Source organism: Vipera ursinii (genome assembly GCF_947247035.1).
Source record: "Vipera ursinii genome assembly, chromosome: 14".
Lineage (NCBI taxonomy): Eukaryota > Metazoa > Chordata > Lepidosauria > Squamata > Viperidae > Vipera > Vipera ursinii.
The window spans coordinates 12241001-12262132 of NC_139527.1; the positions used below are offsets into that span (position 1 = coordinate 12241001).

Sequence of the window (21132 nt, forward strand, 5' to 3'; positions counted from 1 at the left end):
ATCTGGTCCTTTTTTTCTCAAATTTCTTCTGGTTTGCATAGAAGGTGACTTCCAGTTTTGGAATTATTGTTTCGTTGTCTGGATTTTCAGTAGACTGTGCTTGTTGTTCTGTAAAGTCCTCTGTCTTGGTATCCACTTGTTCCACTCCTGTTGTTTTTTGAGTTAATTGTTTTCTAGCTGCAATCAGGATTTTGCTTTCTGGAGGTAAGATGGCACCTTTTTCTTTCAAGTTAGCTTTAAGTTTTTCAGTGAGTGCCAATATGATTTCAAGTATAAGCTTTTTACATAGTTCTCCACATCTTTCTTTAACCCTGGCCATGAAAATTGCCGCCGAATTAAATGCAGGATTTTCAAGTAACCGAAGTGGCCAGCCTCTTTTACATCATGGCTGCACTGGAGCGCTTGGAGTCTGAGTGATCAGGCAAATATAATTTTCCCCCCTTGTAAGCCAACACATCCTTATGGGTAAGGAGGGTTTCATTGTCTTTAAACCATTGATCATTGATCAGTTCTTGTTTTAACTTCTTTGTTAACAGATCGTCGGGGTTAGGAGTTTTTACAGAGTTGGGTCTCTGTGGGGTTATCTGAGAAATAAACTGTGGTGCTAACATAATGGAATCAATAACCTGCTTGCACTGGCTTTTTTATTGGGGTAATCTGGATAGGGCATCAGCCAAGAAATTCTTCCCCTCTGATATATAAAGGGTGAAATTAAAATGATTAAAGTACTGTGCCCAGCGTACTTGTTTGGGGGAGTTTTCAATGCTTCTAGGTTTTTGTGATCATACTTCAAAAAGCACCTTGCTCCCCTCTAGGAAATGGTGCCATGTCAGTAAAGCCCATCTAATTGCAAAGGCTTCTTTCTCCCAAATGGCCCATCTCCTCTGTGTCAGTGAAATTTTTTGAAATGTAAGCACAGCGCTGTAAAATCCCGCTACAATTTTTTTGTAAGAGTACTGCCCCTACAGCTACATCACTGGCATCGGCTTGAATCACGAATGGTTGCTCTGGGTAAGGGTGCTTTAGGACTGGCTCAGCAGCAAAAAGTCTTTTTAAATTCTCAAAAGCGGTTTGACATTCCATAATCCATTGCAGTGGCTGACCAGGTAGCGGCTTCCCCCCTTCTTTGCCCATTTTTAACAGTTCTGTCAGGGGTAAAGCAATCTAAGCAAACAAAGGGATGAATTGATGGTAGAAATTTGCAAATCCCAAAAAGCTCTGTAGCTGCTTTCGAGTTTTTGGAGGTTGCCATTCAATAACAGCCTTCACTTTTATTGGATCCATCTTGATGCCTTCGCTGGAAATTCAATAGCCTAAGTAATCCAAGCACGTTTGATGAAATTCACAGTTTGACAGCTTGTCTTGCACTAAGCTTACATGTTCTGTCATAGACTCTGTATAGATTAAGATGTCATCAAGATACACAAAAATACCTTTGTACAGATGATCGTGTAACACCTGGTTAATCAGCTGCTTGAACACAGCAGGAGCACCTAGTAGTCCAAACAGCATAACCTTGAACTGATAGCTACCCAACGCGCTGTTAAAAGCAGTTTTCCATGTATCGCCTTCTTTTATTCTCACGTGATAGTACGCCTCTCTTAGATCTTATTTGGTAAAAAATCTGCCCCTTCGGCAGGTGGGTTAATAAGTCCTTCATTAGAGGAAGGGGATACATATTCTTCACACTCACACAACTGAGCCCCTTAAAATCCACACAGAGCCTGAACAATACTGGGGCTGCTACTTTGGCCAAATTCTTGTCGATGTATTGCCGCATATCCTTCACCTCGAGGGGGGTCATGGCATACATTTTCGGGTTTGGCTCCTGGTAGAATTTCAGTGGCGCAGTCATTCAGCCTGTGGGGTGGCAGAACATCACATTCCTTTTCACTGAACGCTTCTGCCAAGTCTCGGTATTTGCTGGGAATGGGTGGCTCTCCTGGCAGGGGGATGGTGGCAGTTTTTATTGTATCTGCTGGTGTCTCCATCTCACCACTAATGTCAAAGGAGGAACTGGGGGGAGATGGCCCGATGGGCAATCTCAGGGTCCTTTTCCCACTAGATAAAGGGTTTCCAGTTGTGTAACCAAGCTAGACCTAGTATCACTGCTTCAGTCATTTTTGGAGCCACCACAAGTCCGATGAATTCCCAATGTTCACTTATTTCTAGCTGCACCAGCTCCGTTAGGTGGGTGATTAAAGTTCCTCCCATTAAAGACCCATCTGCCTGCTCAAATTTCATGGGTTTAGAGAGTAACCTTGCCTGAATGCCCAGTTGGAGAGCAATCGGCAGGCTGGTAATGCATCGTCAGCACCTTCAGTCTACCAGTACCCCTAAGTCCATTTGAGCTCCTGTCTTAGGAACTATAAGTTTGGCCGAGGGGAAAAAAGATGGAATAGGTTGACTCACCATCGGGTCGCTCTCCCCCTCGTCATTGCTGTCATAAGGAACCAGTGCAGTAGCCGGGTCAGTGGGGGTCTCGACCTTTTCTTGAGTAGGCGAGGTAACCTGGGCAACTGAGTGAACCAATTTGATTTTTCTCTGGCAGACGACTGGCTTACTTTTCTTTTCTCTGGTGGGGCTGAGCTGCTTTTCTGCTATGGGAACGGGACAGGGCAAACTGCTGCTCGGTGACCCAGCTGGCCACATCTAAACCATTTGATTGGTGGGCCCAAGGATGGTTTGGGAGGTTCCGCTGCTCCTGTCGCTGGGGCTCGTTGGGCAGGTGGTCATCTAGCCTGTTCTGACCTCGGTCCAGGTCCAGGAGTCACTGGCTTCTTCTAACGGGTCAACTCAATGTCCATCTTCACTGCCACCTGGTACCACTCCTGTAGCTGGTCAGGAATTCCAGGGTAAACACAGGCTTGGAATAGATTACGGTCCAGGCCATTCTTGAAGTGGTGTACCAGGGATCTTTCTGGCTACCGCTCAGTTCGACCCGCCACTCTCCGGAATTCGTGCACATATTCCTTTGCTGGTCTGCCTACCTGTTTTACTTCATGAATGTCCTTCTCGGCCTGCAGAACTATGGATTTATCCTCAAACCTGGCTCTCAGCCCTTGGATGAATAGGTCATAGTCCCATAGCTCGGGCACTTGCTCATTGTGCAAGCTATTCAGCCATTCTGATGCCTCCCCCTCTAGGTTTGCTGCTATGACATTGACCACAGCGGCAGGGTCCAGGTAGGTGTTGGCATTACGGTTCATGTAGGAACACACTTGGTTCAGAAAGAAGGCTAACTTTCAGGGTCTCACATCAAACGTGGGTTTGAAAGGAGCCGTTATGGGTTGCTGCCTCTCCAGTAAAGCGAGCAGCCATCCATACTGTTGCATCAGGTCACATTGGATGCCCTCTGCCCGATCAAACCTTGGCATGGGCCCTGGGCTGGTGTAGCATCAGTGGCAGTATTCAGGGCTGTGTTGCCAATAGCGAGGCTCTGTGCTCCGTTGGTGATAGTGGCGCTCTGGGCTGGCCTGGTATCAGTAAGTATCAGGGCTCTCCCTGTGTCAATGGCAGTCTGGACGAAGGTGACGTGTGGCGGTTGGGGCTCGCATAGGGGCGGCGCTGCTCGGGTCTGACCTACCGTTCTCCTCGCCCAGGGCTGTCACAACGTCGATGATGGTCAGGTCTCAGCTGTTGCCGATGACAGTCGGGGCTAGCATGCTACTGGCGATGTTCTGGGCTTCTCCTCCCAACTGGGCTTGAGGTTAAAGCAGGTGGCCTCGGACGCAGGGAAGCAGCCCTGGCCCTGATTATGGGACTTGGACTTCTTCTAGACTGGGGACGATGTCGGAGATGCTTGTCATCCCGCTCGATGGTCAGTAGCTGACGGGTGACCTTGCTTCCCACATCTAGCCCCTCAGATTTCTCCCTCAAACATTCAACTGACTGACTTCAGATTGCCGTCAGGTATTTCTACTCACCTGACTCCTCCAACGGTGCTACACACTTAGCCCCTCTTCTGTCAGGAGAGCGCGACTTGTGGGAGGTAGTCAGTAGAAATTCAGCTTCAGCGGACTTTGAAGAACTCTTTTTATGTTGGATTGCCTCTGAACGCCACGGGTCTCTGCTAGGCAGGGTCTGTTCTGATGACCAGATGTGCTGTTGTGTCTTTGGTCTCGCCCCCACCACTGGAGTCTCCAAAACCACACTTTCTATCAGTGTGATAGCCTGCGCTCCATCCACTGATGTAGTAGCCAAGGTTACGGTGCTGGCAACAGGTTTCTTCTTCATTTTGGGATCTTCCCTGAGTCTTTGTCAGCCTCCCTTCTGCCTTGGGTAGGTGACTGGAACTCAGGACCCCGTAAGTTTAAGATAAAAGGGAGTCTTGGGTTAATGTCATGGTTCCGATAGATGAAGCCAATTAAAAGAACTTCAAGGCAAAGATTTCTTCCTTAAAGAACATTTTATTCAGGAAACAAAGTATCGGCACTTACATAGTTGAACCCAAGACTAAAACTTCCCTCCCCCTCCATGCAATGTAACAAGTTGCAATTCCCACCCCAGAAAGGCTGTCATAAATCACATTCACCAATTATTTTAAAATGCGGGCTCTCCTCCCTACTTTTCAGCCCGCCAAAACTTTATCTAGAATTGACCTTGATTCTCACCCAGCTACAAATGTTATGACTAGCAGAAAACGCTCAAGCATTGCCCCCTTCCACATCTGAGAATCCCAAACCACACAAACAGCACAAGGAAAGCAAAAGGTAAAATGGCTACAGTTTCTCAATCGCTGACAGTCTGCACATTTTCTTCCAGGGGGAGGCTAGGAAAGCGATTGGTCAGCTCCAGAGGGTCTTCAGTGGAGTGGGCTAGGGGCTTTGCTCTTGGTTGCTGTTTTCTTCTAAAAGTGACATGTTTCCATCGGTCTTCCTCTTGGGGTTCATACAGTAACTTTTTTCAAAAGCTGTTTGTTCCCTATTGTGGTCAATTTTGGTGTATCGATTTTCTTCTTTTTGTTCATATATGGGGTCATTTTTTTAGAAGCTGTTCGCTCCCTAATGTTTTTAATTTTGGTGTAGTCTTCTTGTTTAGGTTGGAGATTTTTGCTTTGTTCATTAAGTTTCAGAGTGGTTAGAGCTGCTTCTAGACCTTTTATATTTTCTTCTAGTAATTCATATGATTTACATTTGATACATATATAGTTTGGGTCAATTTGGGGCATAAGCTCAAACATGATATATTTTGCAAGTCACTATAATGTCAGTCTTTATGTCCATGATTTTTTTGTTCGTTAAAAAATTAAAAATTTCTAAAAATTTATTTTCCTTGTTGTGAAGTGTCAAGTTTACAATAGTTTACAAAAGTTCTTGACCCTTTGTTCTCTGTCTTGAATTCATCACTATCTTCCCTGCTTTAAGTACCTCTCTTTTTCTGTGATTTTTTAAAATTTCTTTTCCTCTTTAGATCATCAAGAATTTAAAAATGTCTAAAGAATTAAGTGTCAAGGTAAAAATCACCTTTGTAGAGGGCGAAGGACCGTGCTTCAGAAAATGCATGCTGTGCATGCAGGAAGGCAATAAAAACACGACGCATAATCTTACTAAATACCTTTTACTTACAAAAATATAAAAACTAAATATATATTATAAAGAGAGCTAGCTCACTACATTCTAACGTAACAGACAGTAACAGCAAAGTGAATAAAACAATAAACAATAACTCTGAGAACTTTTTCTAGACATGCGCACTAAACAGACTGAAACCATAACATAACTAGTCATATGGGATTCACTATGGTTACCAGATAAGTTATCACAACAGGTGCAGAGAGCAGGGGAAAAAATACAGTTAGAAATGAACTTTCTGACGAACAACAAAAAACCGTGCAGTGACATTCCCCTTCTTTCGTCAGCAAAGTGAAGACTCAAGTAAGGCACATCTTCTCACGCAGATACTCGTGTTGGGCTGTAGGAAGTGGTTTGTTCAGCATGTCAGCGATTTGATCACGTGTAGGCACATACTGTAATGTCACAAAACCTTGTTTAACCAGTTGCCTTATGTTTTGATATCGGATGCCAATGTGTCTGGACCTTGAACCTGTAAAACGTGTTTCGGAAATATAAACCACAGATTCATTATCTTCCATCACTGTGATCGGTCGAATCGGATGTGTCCAGATATCTGTGACTAAAGCATCAAATCAGGTTAAAGAATTGCATGCATCAGACACACAAGCATACTCAGCTTCTGTAGAAGAACAAGAAACAAAATTCTGTTTACGCACATGCCAGTAAACAGGACATCCATTTAAGAACATCATGTAACCTGATGTACTTTTCCGTGACTTCTTATCACTCGCCCAATCTGAATCTGCAAAACAACATAACTCTGCATAGTTAGTATGTGTGGGTTCCAACAACAACTTCATGTCTTTAGTGTGTTTTAGATACCTCAATAACTTTTTAACACATGTCCAATGAAACTGTTTTGCCTTGCCTACGTGTCGTGATAACAGATTAACACTAAGTGCAATGTCGGGTCTAGTCCAACTACTAATATACAGCAGCGACCCAATGACTGAGCGATATAGTGTTTGATCTTCGAACTCAGGACTTGGTTCATGTGCCAAAATGTGAAAGTCAGTTTGCATGGGTATACTCACAGGCTTAGCGTCCTCCATGTTACAGTGATGTAACAGTTGTTCAATCTTCTCTTCTTGTGTGAGACTAAACCCCTTCTGAGTTTTGGCAATTTGAACACCTAAATAAGTGTTAATACACCCTAAACACTTCAACGTGAAAAACTTTTGTAAAGCTTTAGCAAAAACCTCACTCATCTGCTTATTTGGACCAATATAAACAATATCGACATAAACAAGAATTATCTCATACCTATTACCGGATCTTTTAGTAAACACGCATTCATCTGTTTCGGACTTTATAAAGCCCATTGAATTTAGTTTGTCAGAAAAACATAAGTACCACATTAAACCAGACTGTTTCAGACCATAAAGACTTTTGTGTAGAAACCAGGTATCCCCTTCTTGCTGTCGGAAACCTGGAGGACCTTTGACATAAATTTCTTCATCAAGATCAGCGTGTAGATAAGCCGTTTCAACGTCAAACTGGAAAACTTCCAGGCCAAGGATAGTTGCAGTGGCTAATGCAATTTTCACACTTTCAGTCCGCACTGTGGGTGAGTATGTATTTGTATAGTCCTCAGGATAACGTTGAGCGAAACCCTGGGCTACGAGTCTGGCCTTGTACAGCGACTCACCATTTGGCTTCTTTTTGATCCTGTAGACCCATTGAGTACCAATAACTTTCTTGTTTGCTGGTGGGCTTGCAGGCGTAAACACTTGAAGTTTCTTTAGACTGTCCATTTCAGCCTGCATTGCCTCAAACCATTTATCTTGTTCTGATTCAGGAAGATGTTTGATCTGTGTGAACTTCTCAGGTGGAAGTGTAACATTACAAATCAAAGGTACAGTTGTTTTTGTTACTTGCCACGAATAACGTTTTGGAGGAATTCCCTTTGTGGTCCTCTTGGAACGTCTCGGGCCAACCGTCCATTCTTCTTCCGTGTCGTCCTCGTCTTCATTGTCGCCAGCAGCAACATCGGCGGCTTGCGAAGACGGAACAGTAGGTTGAGAAGAACTCGTGGAAGGAACATTATCCTGTGAATCTTGAGCATCAGGTTGTGTGGCATCAGCAACATCATCTCTAGGAAAATAAACTCCAGGATCGTTAGAATGAATCCTGGACCAGTCAGCATCTTCCTCAAAAGTAGCAGATTGTGAAACCACAATAACATGATGAGAGTCAATGTATTTGCTCCATTTTGAATTATCATCAATGCCCATAAATCTCATCCTTTTTGCTGCAGGACCCCCTTTCTTTCTTTGGGCTAAAGGAATATTCACCATAGCATAGGAACCAAAAACATGGAGATGTGAGAGATCAGGCTTGTGTCCATACAACATGAAATAAGGGGTCTGATTTATCACACTACTCCAAGTATGGTTGATGATATGGTTAGCATATTTGATAGCTTCACCCCAGTATGGAAGACTGAGGTTAGCATCTTCAAGGAGGCAACGCATCATGGTTTGCAGAACTCCATTTCTGCGTTCTGCCACTCCATTTTCAGCTGGAGTATAAGGAGCAGATGTCTGATGTACTATTCCATTCTCAAGCATCCAGTCCTGGAAACGCTGAGACATGAATTCAGCACCGCGATCACTCTGGATTCTGGCAATGTTGACCTCGAATTGGGTATAGACAAGACTAGCAAAGTCTTTAAAGATCTGAAAGGTCTCAGATTTTTCTTTCATAGGATATACATATCCATATCTAGAATAATTATCAACGATTGTCAAGAAATATCTTTTACCACCAAGTGTGGGTGCAAAAGGACCCACTATGTCAGTGTGTACCAAATCAAAAATGCGTGTTGACAGGCGTGTAGCGCGTTTTGGAATTACTGCTGTTTTGGCTTTGGCTTTCTTGCAGACAGCACAGTCCAAGAACACCTTACACCCCTTTAGATCCAAACCTCTTGCGAACTCTGGCATCTTCTTCAGAACACGGAAACTGGCACTTCTGTGCCACTTATGGATACACCTGGAATGCAAAGGTTTACCTGTTAATGAATTCTCAACATTAGCATTTTTATTAGGAACCCCAGGTTTGCTGTGAGCAACCTGTGTCTTTTTTGTATTTTTATTATCTTTAGGAACCTTTGGAGTAGCAACAGGATCTCTCTCTGGGACGTCTCTCTCTGGGCCTGTGCTTTTTGGAACGTGTATACTTGCCTGCTCTTGCTGCTTAGACTTTGGTTTTAAATAATAAACACCACCAATCAACATGGTTTCAGCAACAATATCTCCGTCTTTGACTATATAACTTGCTTTTTCAAGATGGTGGACCTGAAAATGAGAAAACCTAGACAAATGACTCTGACTAAGCAAATTACTACTGGCAGACGGAACGTAGTAAACATTTGGAATGTGAGCACCGAGCTCTTCAATATAAACAGTTCCTTTTCCCATGACCTGAACAGGATGATTGGAAAAAGAGTAAAGTTCACGAAGTTCAGGTTCAGGATCGTGCATCTCTGTGTAAAGCTCTTTTCTGTAGGTAACATGTAATGCTGCTCCGCTGTCCAAAGTCCAAAGAAGTCGTCTGTCATACTCTGGTTGAGGCTGTGGATCGTTGGTCACAACCAATGTGACAAGTGGAGCTTGTGGATCACTCCTGGAACCACGACCACGACCTTGTTGTCCGCCTCTACCTCTGCCTCCTCTGGAATCTGTTCCACTGGGCTGGTATGTGACGGGCGCTGGAACTCGTTGGGGACAATCCCGGGTGGCATGTCCCACACGATTGCAGATGTAGCATCTTGGCATCCTTGGAACGTAGGTCCTTCCACGGAAGGCACGCCTCGCTGAAGCTCTTGATGCAGGTGGTTCCCTTAAATGTGGCGCAGCTTGCATAAGTGCCTCTTCTTCGGCTAAAATTCTGCATACATGATCCACTGTGCGTTGAGCAATAGGCACTTGATTAATCTTGGAAATAGCATCTTTCTACTCATGATTCAAAGAATTGATGATAATGCTGATCATTTGAAAATCATCAATAGGATAGCCTTTTTCACCCAGTTCTTTTCTAATACCTTTCATTTTAGTCAAATGTGCTCCAATATGTTCACCAGGTTTTAATCTGGAACCATGGAACTCAGACAAAAGCAAACATGTAGACTCAATTGATGTAGGCCGATAACATGCCTCTAACTGAGTCCAAATTTGTTGGGCAGTTGCATCTTGTGAAAACGTGAGCTGCAATTCAGTGTCCATTGACATCAATAATGTTGTGCATGCTCTAGTATCCAAGTCCCATATGTCAGGAGTCCATGGCTGGGCAGGAGGATTAAACACCATCATGTGAGTACCTTCTCTGCGTAACAAAAGTCCAACCTCACTGACCCATGCCCTGTAATTCTGTCCTGACCTCATTAATTTTGAATCACCAGCCAGTGGTACAATGGAAGGTGTTTGATGAGGAATATACAATTGAGGTACTGGCTGTGCAGGTTGTGCAATCCGACTATAACCTGCAGGGGGCACCAGTGGCGTCTGTGCCTGTGCCTGGACATGCGGCAGTTGCATTGAAGCTGCCGGTAGTCTTGGAGCTGGCTGTGCCTGTCTTTGAGCTGCTATTCCACCCTGGCCAGCAGGAGGCGCTGGGGCTGGGGCTGGTGCAGTAGCATAACCTGCAGATGACACTGGCCTTCGCATATAAGAACCCGGTGGCAATTGCATGTGGGCTAAATATGGCTGTGTTCTGCCAGGTAGAGGGACTTGCATAGAAGCAATATTAACAGGAGAAGCAATAGTAACAGGAATCCTAGCACCATCAGGGGCTGGAGCCTCAGATGATGGCAGAAATCTTGTATCTCTGAGCAAAGATTCCTCCATAGACAGTTGCGAGAGTGCGAGCTCCAATTTATGTCTTAATGCAGCTTCACCAGTAGATGGTGCTATAACATTTGCTTCAGGCATCACTGTGGCTCTGTATGGCCTTTGGGACAGCCCATAATCATGTGACATAGGAGCCTCCGGTTCCCATTCGTCTTGCATGACACTCAATGATGGGCGTGACTTTGGCTTTGGGGAAGAAGGAGGCAATATGGCTTCTCCTTGTGGGTGTGGCAATATGGCTGGTTCATGCTCATAATTCCTCTCATATTGCTGAACCATTGACACATATTCCTTTGCCTGCTGCAAACGCCTTTCAAAAACCCCAATTTGTTCACAGTAGCCTTGCATAGCCCTATCTCGCATAGTTTGCTTGAGGCTTGAAGGAGCAGAAGGAATTTTCTTCGGCTGAACTTTAAGTTTCACTCCAAGCTTTTGAAAATCATCTTGAGCCCCTGGAGTGTGAACATTTTCAAAAAAAGCTGCCAGGGAGCTTTGAAAAGTAGAAAAAGGAGTGACTGACCTTGCATCGTCGACAGGAGCAGGTGCGTCTTCTCCAAGGCGTGTGGCTGAAGCTATCGGAGTTCTTAAAGTTGAAGGGAGCTGCCCCACAGAAAGACTCCTTTTCAGCCGTGGCTTCCTTCCTGACATGTTTCAGCAGTTAATCACTGCTGCCTCACTAGCACTAACTAACTGATAACAGCCGCAGAAACATGCATCTCTAAAAACATAAATCAAACCATCCTCTGCTACCAAAATGTCAAGGTAAAAATCACCTTTGTAGAGGGCGAAGGACTGTGCTTCAGAAAATGCATGATGTGCATGCAGGAAGGCAATAAAAACACGACGCATAATCTTACTAAATACCTTTTACTTACAAAAATATAAAAACTAAATATATATTATAAAGAGAGCTAGCTCACTACATTCTAACGTAACAGACAGTAACAGCAAAGTGAATAAAACAATAAACAATAACTCTGAGAACTTTTTCTAGACATGCGCACTAAACAGACTGAAACCATAACATAACTAGTCATATGGGATTCACTATGGTTACCAGATAAGTTATCACAACAGGTGCAGAGAGCAGGGGGAAAAATACAGTTAGAATGAACTTTCTGACGAACAACAAAAAAAACGTGCAGTGACATTAAGATAAGTAAACTTTTTTCAAATGTTTATTTAAAAAAAGAAATTGAAAAATTGAAAAAATTGAAAAAAATAATTTTATTTAAAAAATTGAAAAAAGATTTACAAATTGAAAATGGGATTTAAAATTAAAAAGAAATTTAAAAGTTGAAAAATTAAAAAATAAAAACTTAAAAAATGAAAATTAAAAAAAGAAATTTGAAAATTTGAAAAAAGATTTTAAACAACCTTCAGAAATTTTAAAAAATTAAGAATTTACAAAAGTTCTTAGCCCTTTATGAAGTGTTAGTCACTTTTTTATGTTGGAATTCTCAGACTTTTTTCTAGGAGATGCTTAGGTCTTCACCCTCTACACACTGCCTTTAAAGTTTATCCCTTTCCTCTCTGTCCACAAGTGTAATGTACTTATCCTTTTCCTCGCTGCCTTCTTGCCCTTCAATTGCTTGGCCACTGCTGGGGTTTTTAGGTGCGATGTGCCGATCTTGGTGCTTAGCTGCTGCGCTGCTCTCAGCTGCTGCTGATCCACCGCAGTGCTCTCAGCCACTATTGTTTGGGCACTCTAGCCTGCTGTCATACTTAGCTCTGTACTGCCGCTACTCAGTTGGTCTGCCACGCTGCTCTCAGCCACTGCTGGTCTGCTGCGCCGCTCTCAGTTGCTTCTTGGGCACTCTGCTCCTTTGCCACTTAGCTCTGCACAGCTGCTGCTCAAGAGTCCACCGTGCTGCTCTCAGCCCTCGGTCTGCTGCCACCTAGCTCTGTTTCACCTCTGCCCAGTGACCCCCATTTGCACCTGACTGCCTCTGCTCAGCTGCCAGGCTGGGTCGCTAGGTTGCCTCTCCGCCTCTCAGCTGGGCTGGGCTGCTGGGCTCTCAGCTGGGGCACTGGGCCACCTCATAGCAGGGTCACCTCTCAGCTGTGCCGTCTCTCAGTTGGAACATCTGGCTGCCTCATTAAAGAACTTTTTTCCCCAAAATTTTAAGAATTCTAGAAGTTTATTTTCATAAATCCCAAAATTTAGAAGATTTTTTAAAAAGAAAATTTAAACTGAAATTTCTGTTCTTAGATGTTAGCCTTCTAGAATAATAGAGCAACAGAGTTGAAGGGAGCTATACTATTTTGGACAAATGGCTGTCCAATTTCTTCTGAAAAACCTCCAGTGATACGGCACCTGCACCTCTGTAGTCAAGCCGTTCTAATTATTTACACTATCGGGAGTTCTTGGGGTTCTAAATTCTCCTTTTGGTCCCTTCTTTGGCAATGTTGATGTTGCCCTGTTGATATAGTTTGAAATCCACAGATGTATTAAAAAATGACAGATGAATAAAATTTGAAAAGGGAAAAAAATATCCCAGCTGAGAGTAAAAAAAATGGAATGTCAGCTTGTTGTTAGTGTAAAAAAGTTCTTTAAAAATATGTTTTATTAACTTTTAACGTAATCACCTTAATATTCAGTAAACTGTGTTTGTCTAGGTTTACATTTAAGAAACATTCACTAACAATTGATTTCTATAATCTATAATCCACATAATAACTTCACTTGATTTCCTCTTTTTCCCATAATGTTCTCTTTTACCAACCTTAAGTTAATACAATTCTTGTTGTTTTAATGAATGATTGAGTATAAAAGTTTTCTAATATTTTTACAGATATTAATCGCATCAATATAATACCGGTATTCCTTTTCTATCTAGTCATTCTGGTTGTCTCATCATAGATCCTGTTTACAGTTCTTGTTTACATTTCTTTTTCCCACAATGTTCAAAACATTCTTACGGGTTAAGATTTTCTCAAAGTTAATTATACTTAAATATTTAAGTCTATTTTTTTCTCATGTAAGCCAACCCAATACTTTTACCTTTCTTAAGGAATAAATAAGACTAAAAAAAATAAGAATAAGAAAAAAAATTAAAGATAGTGTGCTACTTAAAATCCCTATTTCCTATAAGCTAATACATATTTATTTCCAAAAATTTTTTGTTATTACCATAATTAAAAATATATTTAAATATTCCATTTAATAAATCTAGTTCTCTAGTCTTTTAACTCTTATTCAAAACATTTTTAATCTATTGTAATTTTCTTAAAGTCAATCACCTTTAGATACCTAAAACATTTCCTTTATATAAGCCATTCCAATTCTTTTATATTACTCATATCAAAAAATAAAATAAAATAAAGAAGAAAAGGGAAGTACTATGTTACTTGAGGGGCTCTTCCCTCTTAAAGTCAAATTCACATCCAAAATTTTTCTATTTCTTTAACCATATTCGAAAAGGTGTTTCTTCTGATAGGCTCCATCGTCTATTTTTTTTAATTTTCACTTTAGCCTTTTTCTTTTGCCCAGTATCTTTCTTAATCAATATGTTCTACTGAGTCAAAGAATCTTTCCATATTCTTGTAGGTGTTACTGTAGATATAAAAGGCAAGTCAAGTACAATATCTTTCTGAGAGGCATTTGCCCATTCACTTTTCTTGAAAATCTTTTTCTTTCATTTTCTCTCTGCTTCTCTTATCATTTTTTGTCTCTCCAGTTCTAGTGTTTTTTCTGGCATCTCTGCAGTCCATTTTGTCCAATCTTTGTTCTTATCCTCAAATTCATTTTCAGAGGTTTTTGGCTTTGGGGGATTTTTTTTTCCTTGAGGAAAGTTGATAAGTAGGATAGAGAAAATTGATGTTCCTACCCAGATTGAAATGCAATCAACTTAAAATAGTGTTTTTGACTTTGGTTGCTTGCAGCTTGGGCTAGACTCCAAAGTTCGGCTAGCTTTTCTCCTGTTGGTTTCTGGAAGGCTTCTCCTGAACCAATTGGGTCGACCGCCATCTCTCCAAGGTCCCCGGGACTTACTTCCTTCTTTGCCGCCTCTTCGGGGCGACTTCTGGCCCATTTAGGGTCCCCTAACAGGAAGAAACTCAGCCGAAAGGCACGGAGTCCCGAACCCCTCGACTGCTGCGCTGCTGCGCAGGACAGGACGTTGTAAAAAAGGGTCTCTGTGTGTGTGTGTCTGTGTTATAAAGATAGTCCATAAGAATATTTAAAAATATTGCAGTCTCTGATCATTTGTAATCCACAAAAGAGGGTAGAGTGATAATTGCAGCCCAGGGCAATAGTTATAACTATCTGGTTTAGTTTTAGTTTAGTTTAGTTTTTATTAAATTTTTATACCGCCCTTCTCCCAAGGGACTCAGGGCGGTGAGCAGGGCATATGATAAAAGTACAAAACTACAAAAGTTAAAATAGAATTAAATTAATGCCCAAGATAAAACAATAAAATATACAAATATTTAAAACCCAAATTAACTCCCCATCAGGCCAGGCCAGCTTGTTCAAACAGGTGGGTCTTTAACCCGCGCCGGAAGGAGCTGAGATCCGGTGCCATCCGGAGCTCCACCGGCAGTTGATTCCACAAAGCCGGGGCGCCCACAGAGAAGGCCCTCCCCCTGGGGGCCACCAGCCGGCATTCTCTGACTGGAGATAGTTGTAACAACTTTTTAAAATGAACACTCCGTTTTCTCAGGAACATTTAATATATACAAAATTTGTATTCAATTATTTTATTAATAAATACTGTAATCCTTATAAATATACAGAGAAAAAAGAAAAAAAAACCCAGATCTGTACCAATTCATTAAAGTGGGGTGGAAGAACACTCATGCAAACAGATTTGTTTCTAATTCATTTTGAACTATGTCTGTGTAAGTATGCACTATTAATGGTAAAAAGTCTACAATATCTACAACATCAAAATCAAAGTACTCATAAAACAAATATTTGGCTTGCCCTCATTCGTGATTTGATCCCCCAGCTTTGTTGATTTCAGAATAGCTCAGATGTTCATGGTCTCCAGGACAACCAATAGCCCAGGGCTTTTCAACCTTTTCACCCATTGTACCACTTTTAGGATATGGCAACATCCAAGTACCACCAGTCGCCTAGCAAGGTGTCAAAAACTTGATGACACCCCCCCAAAAAGGAAAAAAGTGATGAAGTACAGAGAACCCTGCAGAGAACCCTGGCGGTACTGAGCTGCATCTTACTTCAATGCACAGTGGCTAGACTACTGTAGGATGTAAAGTGGGGTGCAGAAGGGAGATGGGCTATGCAGATGCCGGTTGCACTTGAGATAGATTACAACTCTTATCAATTGACAATTATGATGTGTTAAAAATCCAGTGATTGAGACCTTCTAAACTTATGCCTTTTAGTAACACATCAGTCAGAAAAGGCGCTACCAGACTCCTGATTTTTTGCCACCAAGGCTGACGTGGATGTCCTCCTCCAGTGTTTTCCCAGAGTAGCTAAAGGTCCATTGAGGGCATTGCTGCTGAAAATCGTGAAAATTAAGGAACTTTGCAAGGGGTGTGGTGGAGGAGAGAAAACCAAGAGCGCAGTCTCCCTCTCTGCTACTTCTTGCTTTCTGTCCCATTGATGCAGGTCTATGCCCATGCAGGAACAGAACTGGAAGGCAAGATCTACATCACTTGCGGGAGGCGAGGAGAAGACTACCTAAAAGAGCTGCAGTGCTACGACCCAGCCATCAATCGCTGGGACATCTTAAGTGACAGTCCCATCAGGAGAGCCTGGCACGGGATGGCTGCACTGTTGGGAAGGCTCTACGTGATTGGAGGCAGTAACAATGACTCCGGCTACAGAAGAGATGTTCATGAGGTGAGGCAGCCTTTGGCTTGGCTAATGGCCTTTTTATTGCATGCTGCTGCTATTTAGAAGACTTGTGGTAGCTTAACGACCGGATAGAAACACCATGCACCCCCAAAATACAAAATACTTGCATACGTTACTTGAAACTGTTAACCAAATATAGTGCCAATGCATCATCATCCAGTCCCCATAGCACCTCGTCATTCCCCAAGTGCCCTTTAAGAAATTGCTTAACTGCTGGAAGATCAGTCTCACTTCCACAGGGAACCCTCCGAGGTAAAGATGCCGTGCCTGAAGAACACGTGTTCTGGTTTCAGGTATAAAAGTCACAGAAATGGAGCTGGCAGAGAACTTCTTGCCAGCTTCAGCTTCAAACCTGTTTTGTCCCATCGAAACTTGAGGACAGGACAGCACCTCCAGCTAAACGGGGATGGGGGGGGGAGGGAGGGGAGGAGTGAACCCTATGGACTTTCTTTCCTTGCCAAATTTGCAACTGAAATAGGAATGGAGACACTGTAGCCCCATGACCCCAAATCCCAGCCCTATGAGGCAATTGGAGATGGAGAAGCAACCTGGAATTAAGGAGAAACTTCCTAACAGTGAGAACAATTAACCAGTGAAAACCACTGGAGGTTTTTTAAGAAGAGACTGGACAGGGCCTCCTGCTTGAGCAGGGGTTTTGGACTAGAAGACCTCCAAGGCCCCTTCCAGCTCTATTCTGATGGATGGTTAACGGTATCAAAAGTAGCTAAGAGATCAGGTGGGCACAAAGGAAGCACATTTGTCCCTAGGTGCTCTTCAGGAGCCCTCCAGATCCATCGGGCTGAGCTGGACCCGCCTAATAGGTTCCAGAGTACTCGGCAGTTTATGGCAGTTTGACCACAAAAAAGCAATGCTTGCCATATTGGTATCACCCAGTATCTATTAATCTGTGTGTCAAACTTACATTTAGAATATGCAGGAAGAATATTAAACAAGAATACCAAAAGAGATGTCAGAATTTTAATAAATCTTTTTAAAGGTTTATTAAATACCACATGAGTAGATACGACCCCAGTCAGCCAGCTGAGCCCTAACGAGAAAAGTTCATCTTCAGGAAGTGGATTCAGGAGGAAGCTGGGAAAAAGAGATCCATCTGCTAGACCTTTTTCCCCACTCCCCATCGTTTGGAATCTCTGTTCGGGGATAATTAGCAAGGGGAGATCCATTTACAATCATTGGAAAGGAAGAGATTACAAGAGAATAAGCAAGCACACAGTGAAGAATAGGCTTTGAAAGGAATGCCTTGGCCCCCATCTTAGAAGCCAAAAGAAAGCCTGATAATCAAAAAACAGATCTGCAAACAACTAGAAGCAAACAAAGTTATAACCAGTAGCCAGCACGGGTTTGTCAAAAACAGATCATGCCAGGCTTATCTTATTTCATTCTTTGATAAAGTGACTAAAGTAATAGACCAGCGAAACGCTGTGGACCTAGTATACTTAGATTTCAGTAAGGCATTTGATAAGGTAGACCACGGATCTGTAGCTGGCTGACAAACCGTACTCAACGAGTAGTCCTCAACATTCACATGGAGAGAAGTAAGGGGGTACCACAAGGTTCCGTCTTAGGCCCAGTAGTCTTCGATATCTTCATAAATGACTTAGATGAGGGAATTGAAGGGGAACTCATCAAATGTGCAGATGACACCAAACTGGCAGGAATAGCCAACACCTCAGAAGACAAGTTCAGGATCCAAAAAGATCTTGACAAACTTGAACAATGGGCTCTATCTAACAAAACGAGTTTCAATGTGGAGAAAAGCAGTTTTACATTTAGGTAGGAAAAATCAAAGGCACAAGTATAGACTGGGCAAGACTTGGCTTAAAAACAGTAACTGTGAGAGGGACCTTGGAGTCCTAGTGGACAATCAGTTGATCATGAGCCAGCCGTGCGCAGCAGCAACCAAAAAAGCTAATACAATCCTGGGTTGTATAAACGGGCATAGGATCAAGATCATGCGAAGTATTAGTACTGCTTTATAAAACCCTAGTAAGATCACACCTGGAATACTGCAACCAATTTTGGTCACCATATCACAAAAAAGATTTTGAGAATTTGGAAAAAAATCAGAGAAGAGTAACTAAGATGATCAAAGGCCTAAGACTAAAACATACGAAGAACAGCTACAGGACTTGGGTTTGGCTAGTCTAAAGAAAAGAAGAGATAGGGGAGACATGATAGCAGTATTCTAGTATCTGAGCGGGTGGCACCAAGAAAAGGGGGTCACATTATTCTCCAAAGCACCAGAGGGCAGGACAAGAAACAACGGTTGGAAACTGATCAAAGAGAGAAGCAAGCTGGAATTAAGAAGAAACTTCCTGACAATGAGGACAATCAACCAGTGAAACAGCTTACTCCCAGAAATTGTGGGCGCTTCGCCACTGGAGATTTTTAAGAAGAGGCCGCTAGACAGTCACTTGTCTGAGATGGTATAGGTTCTCCTGCTTGAGCAGGGGACTGGACTAGAAGATCTCCAAGGTTCCTTCCAGATTCTATTCTGTTCTATTCTATGTCAAAGAGCAGGGCAAGCTGACTGAAGGCTGCAAAGATGAACAAGATGTTAACCTGTGATGAGCACCTTTTATGGAAGTGCTTAAAGCTGTTTAGATAGTTTAAGCCAGTGTTTTTCAACCTTGGCTCCTTGAAGATGGGTGGACTTAAACTCCCCAAATTCCCCAGCCAGTCTTCAAGTGGCCAAGTTTGAGAAACACTAATTTAAGCAATCTTTCCCCTATGCAAGGGAGGAAATTTTATGAAGGGGGGGACACAAATATTGGGAGTTAGGCAGCCAGGCACAAGACACACACACCCTGCTCCAGAGCAGACATGATCATCTGCCAACGTCAAACCTTTGGGGCAAGCCTACAGCCACACCCACACACAGCCTACAGCCACACGGAGGCCAAGCATTCTGTAGCTTTCCCAAATGCAGGGTGTGGAATTGGTTATCCAGTGCCAAAATCTCCAGCACCAGTCCAAAGACCAGAGTGGTGCCCAATGAAAGTCATGTTTACTTATCTGTTTTCCATAGTAAAGTTCTGCTTTCAGAACTGGTTTGACAACTTTGCAGGGTGTTTCCAGTAACCCTGACACCCAGGGGGGCTTATTCTCAAGCTCAGAGAGCTGTTCCCAAATGTTCTTCCTAAAATGACCATTCTTTTAATGTTATTTTCTACCAGGTTGCTTACTATACCCCAAGCACTTCTCAGTGGACAAGTGTCCGTCCTCTTCATGCTGGGCATGGTGAGCCCGGCATTGCTGTCCTGGGCCACAGGATTTACGTCTTGGGGGGGAGATCTCATAACCGTGGGATCTGCATGGACTATGTCCACATCTATGATGCCGAGAGAGACTGCTGGGAAGAGGGTCCTCAGTTGGAGGATGATATTTCCGGGATGGCAGCCTGCGTCCTTACTTTACCAAGGGCGATTCTCACAGAGGGCGAAATGGGTGTGTCTGACGGGCAGCAGAAGAGAGTCCAGGATTACTCAGGTGTGTCTGCTGAGGTCCTGAGAATATTAGATTGGGAGGAATTTGATAACACAAATGATAATTAGCTATTACTTTGGGGTTGGCTTTTCTTATTTGGGCTGCCATCAGAGCTCCGTCAAGCTGGAGGAAGCCTGATGCCATTTAGTAGTACAGTAGTTGAGCCATTTAAGAAGCATTTTAAGGTATAGTTCTTTAAACTGATGCAAGATTTTTTGACGAGAAGCGAAACATAGTCCAATTGCCTTTTGCAAAAGCACTTTTGAGACAACCGTGACCTGGATGACTGCGAATCTTCACAGATGTACAACTCGTTGCTTGGCCAGTGGAAAACTTCCAGAAAAATGCAGTATATGTCTTGATCAGTCAGTCAGTCTTCAAATTATTTGCTGACTAGAACATACCTCAGAAGTTTAACAGTAAAACAGATGCATCAAATTAACTAGATACTAAAAGCTTACTGTGCTGCTTAATTCATCACAGAATCTGTATTAAAGATTCAGTTTGGCATATTCTGGCTTTGTTGCACACAACCATGACTTCATTATCTTTGAACTGCTCATGATCATCACTGCATTTCATACAGATGGAAAGAAAAACAACAACCTGTCTATTTTTTCCAATATTTATTTTTAAATTGCTGCATCAGGTTTCCCATTTATCAAAGCGGCCTTTCCTCCGGAGTAAACTTGTGCCTAGTTAAATCGGAGGAGGAAGCTGCCGGGATAAGTCAAGGGATCCTGAGAAATAAAGGAATTAAAATGCTGCTTAAGGTCTCGGCAGGAGGATGGTGGTTTCAATCCACCCTTCTCAGATGTTTTCTTTGCCTCCTTAGTGAAAAACACGTATTTGTAAAGAATTGTTCCTTCTGTTCAGTCGTTTCTCCATCAGAATCTGCTCTAGGTCTCAGAAAGCAACAGCTCAGCTGTCCTGCCATCTTTCTTACTTTCTGGAACATTGGTTGTTATTCCTCTTAATAAATTGCTGGCTTAAGACTCCGAGTGCAGCCCCCAATGCCTCCTTTGCACGCTTGCTTTCCGTATGTTTAATTTTTCCTCCGGCGCTGGACAATGACCGACCGACCGACCATCCTGGCACCGACGGGGTGAAAAGGGCGGCCTGCGGCTGCTCATCGCCAGGACCGAAGCAGGGAGCCCCGCCGCGGGTCCCTCCCGGGAGCCTCAGCCTTCCGCGCCCGAGCTCCCTTTCGTAGCCTGGCCCGCCTCCGGGCCGGAGCGGGGGCGCGGGGAGGCCACCGGCCCTGCGCGTTCCCTCGCCCGGACAGCCGCGGGGCTGCGGGGGGGCCCTCCCTGCCGCGGGCGAGCGGGAGCCGGGCTCGAAGAGCCTCCCTCCGGGCACAGGGCGGGGC

General features: G+C 43.2%; 1 protein-coding gene across 6 annotated transcripts in view; it reads left to right on the top strand.

The window, feature by feature from the left end:
• Window positions 1–20981, top strand: part of KLHL22 (kelch like family member 22) — a 36965-nt gene extending 15984 nt beyond the window's left edge. For all 6 annotated transcript variants that reach the window (XM_083373781.1, XM_083373779.1, XM_083373782.1 and 3 more), the window contains 2 exons: window positions 16008–16241; window positions 19454–20981. In XM_083373781.1, the coding sequence (XP_083229907.1) occupies window positions 16008–16241; window positions 19454–19831 (612 nt within the window). In that variant the 3' untranslated portion in view covers window positions 19832–20981. The remainder of the gene's footprint in view (window positions 1–16007; window positions 16242–19453) is intronic.
• Window positions 20982–21132: the final 151 nt, after the last annotated feature.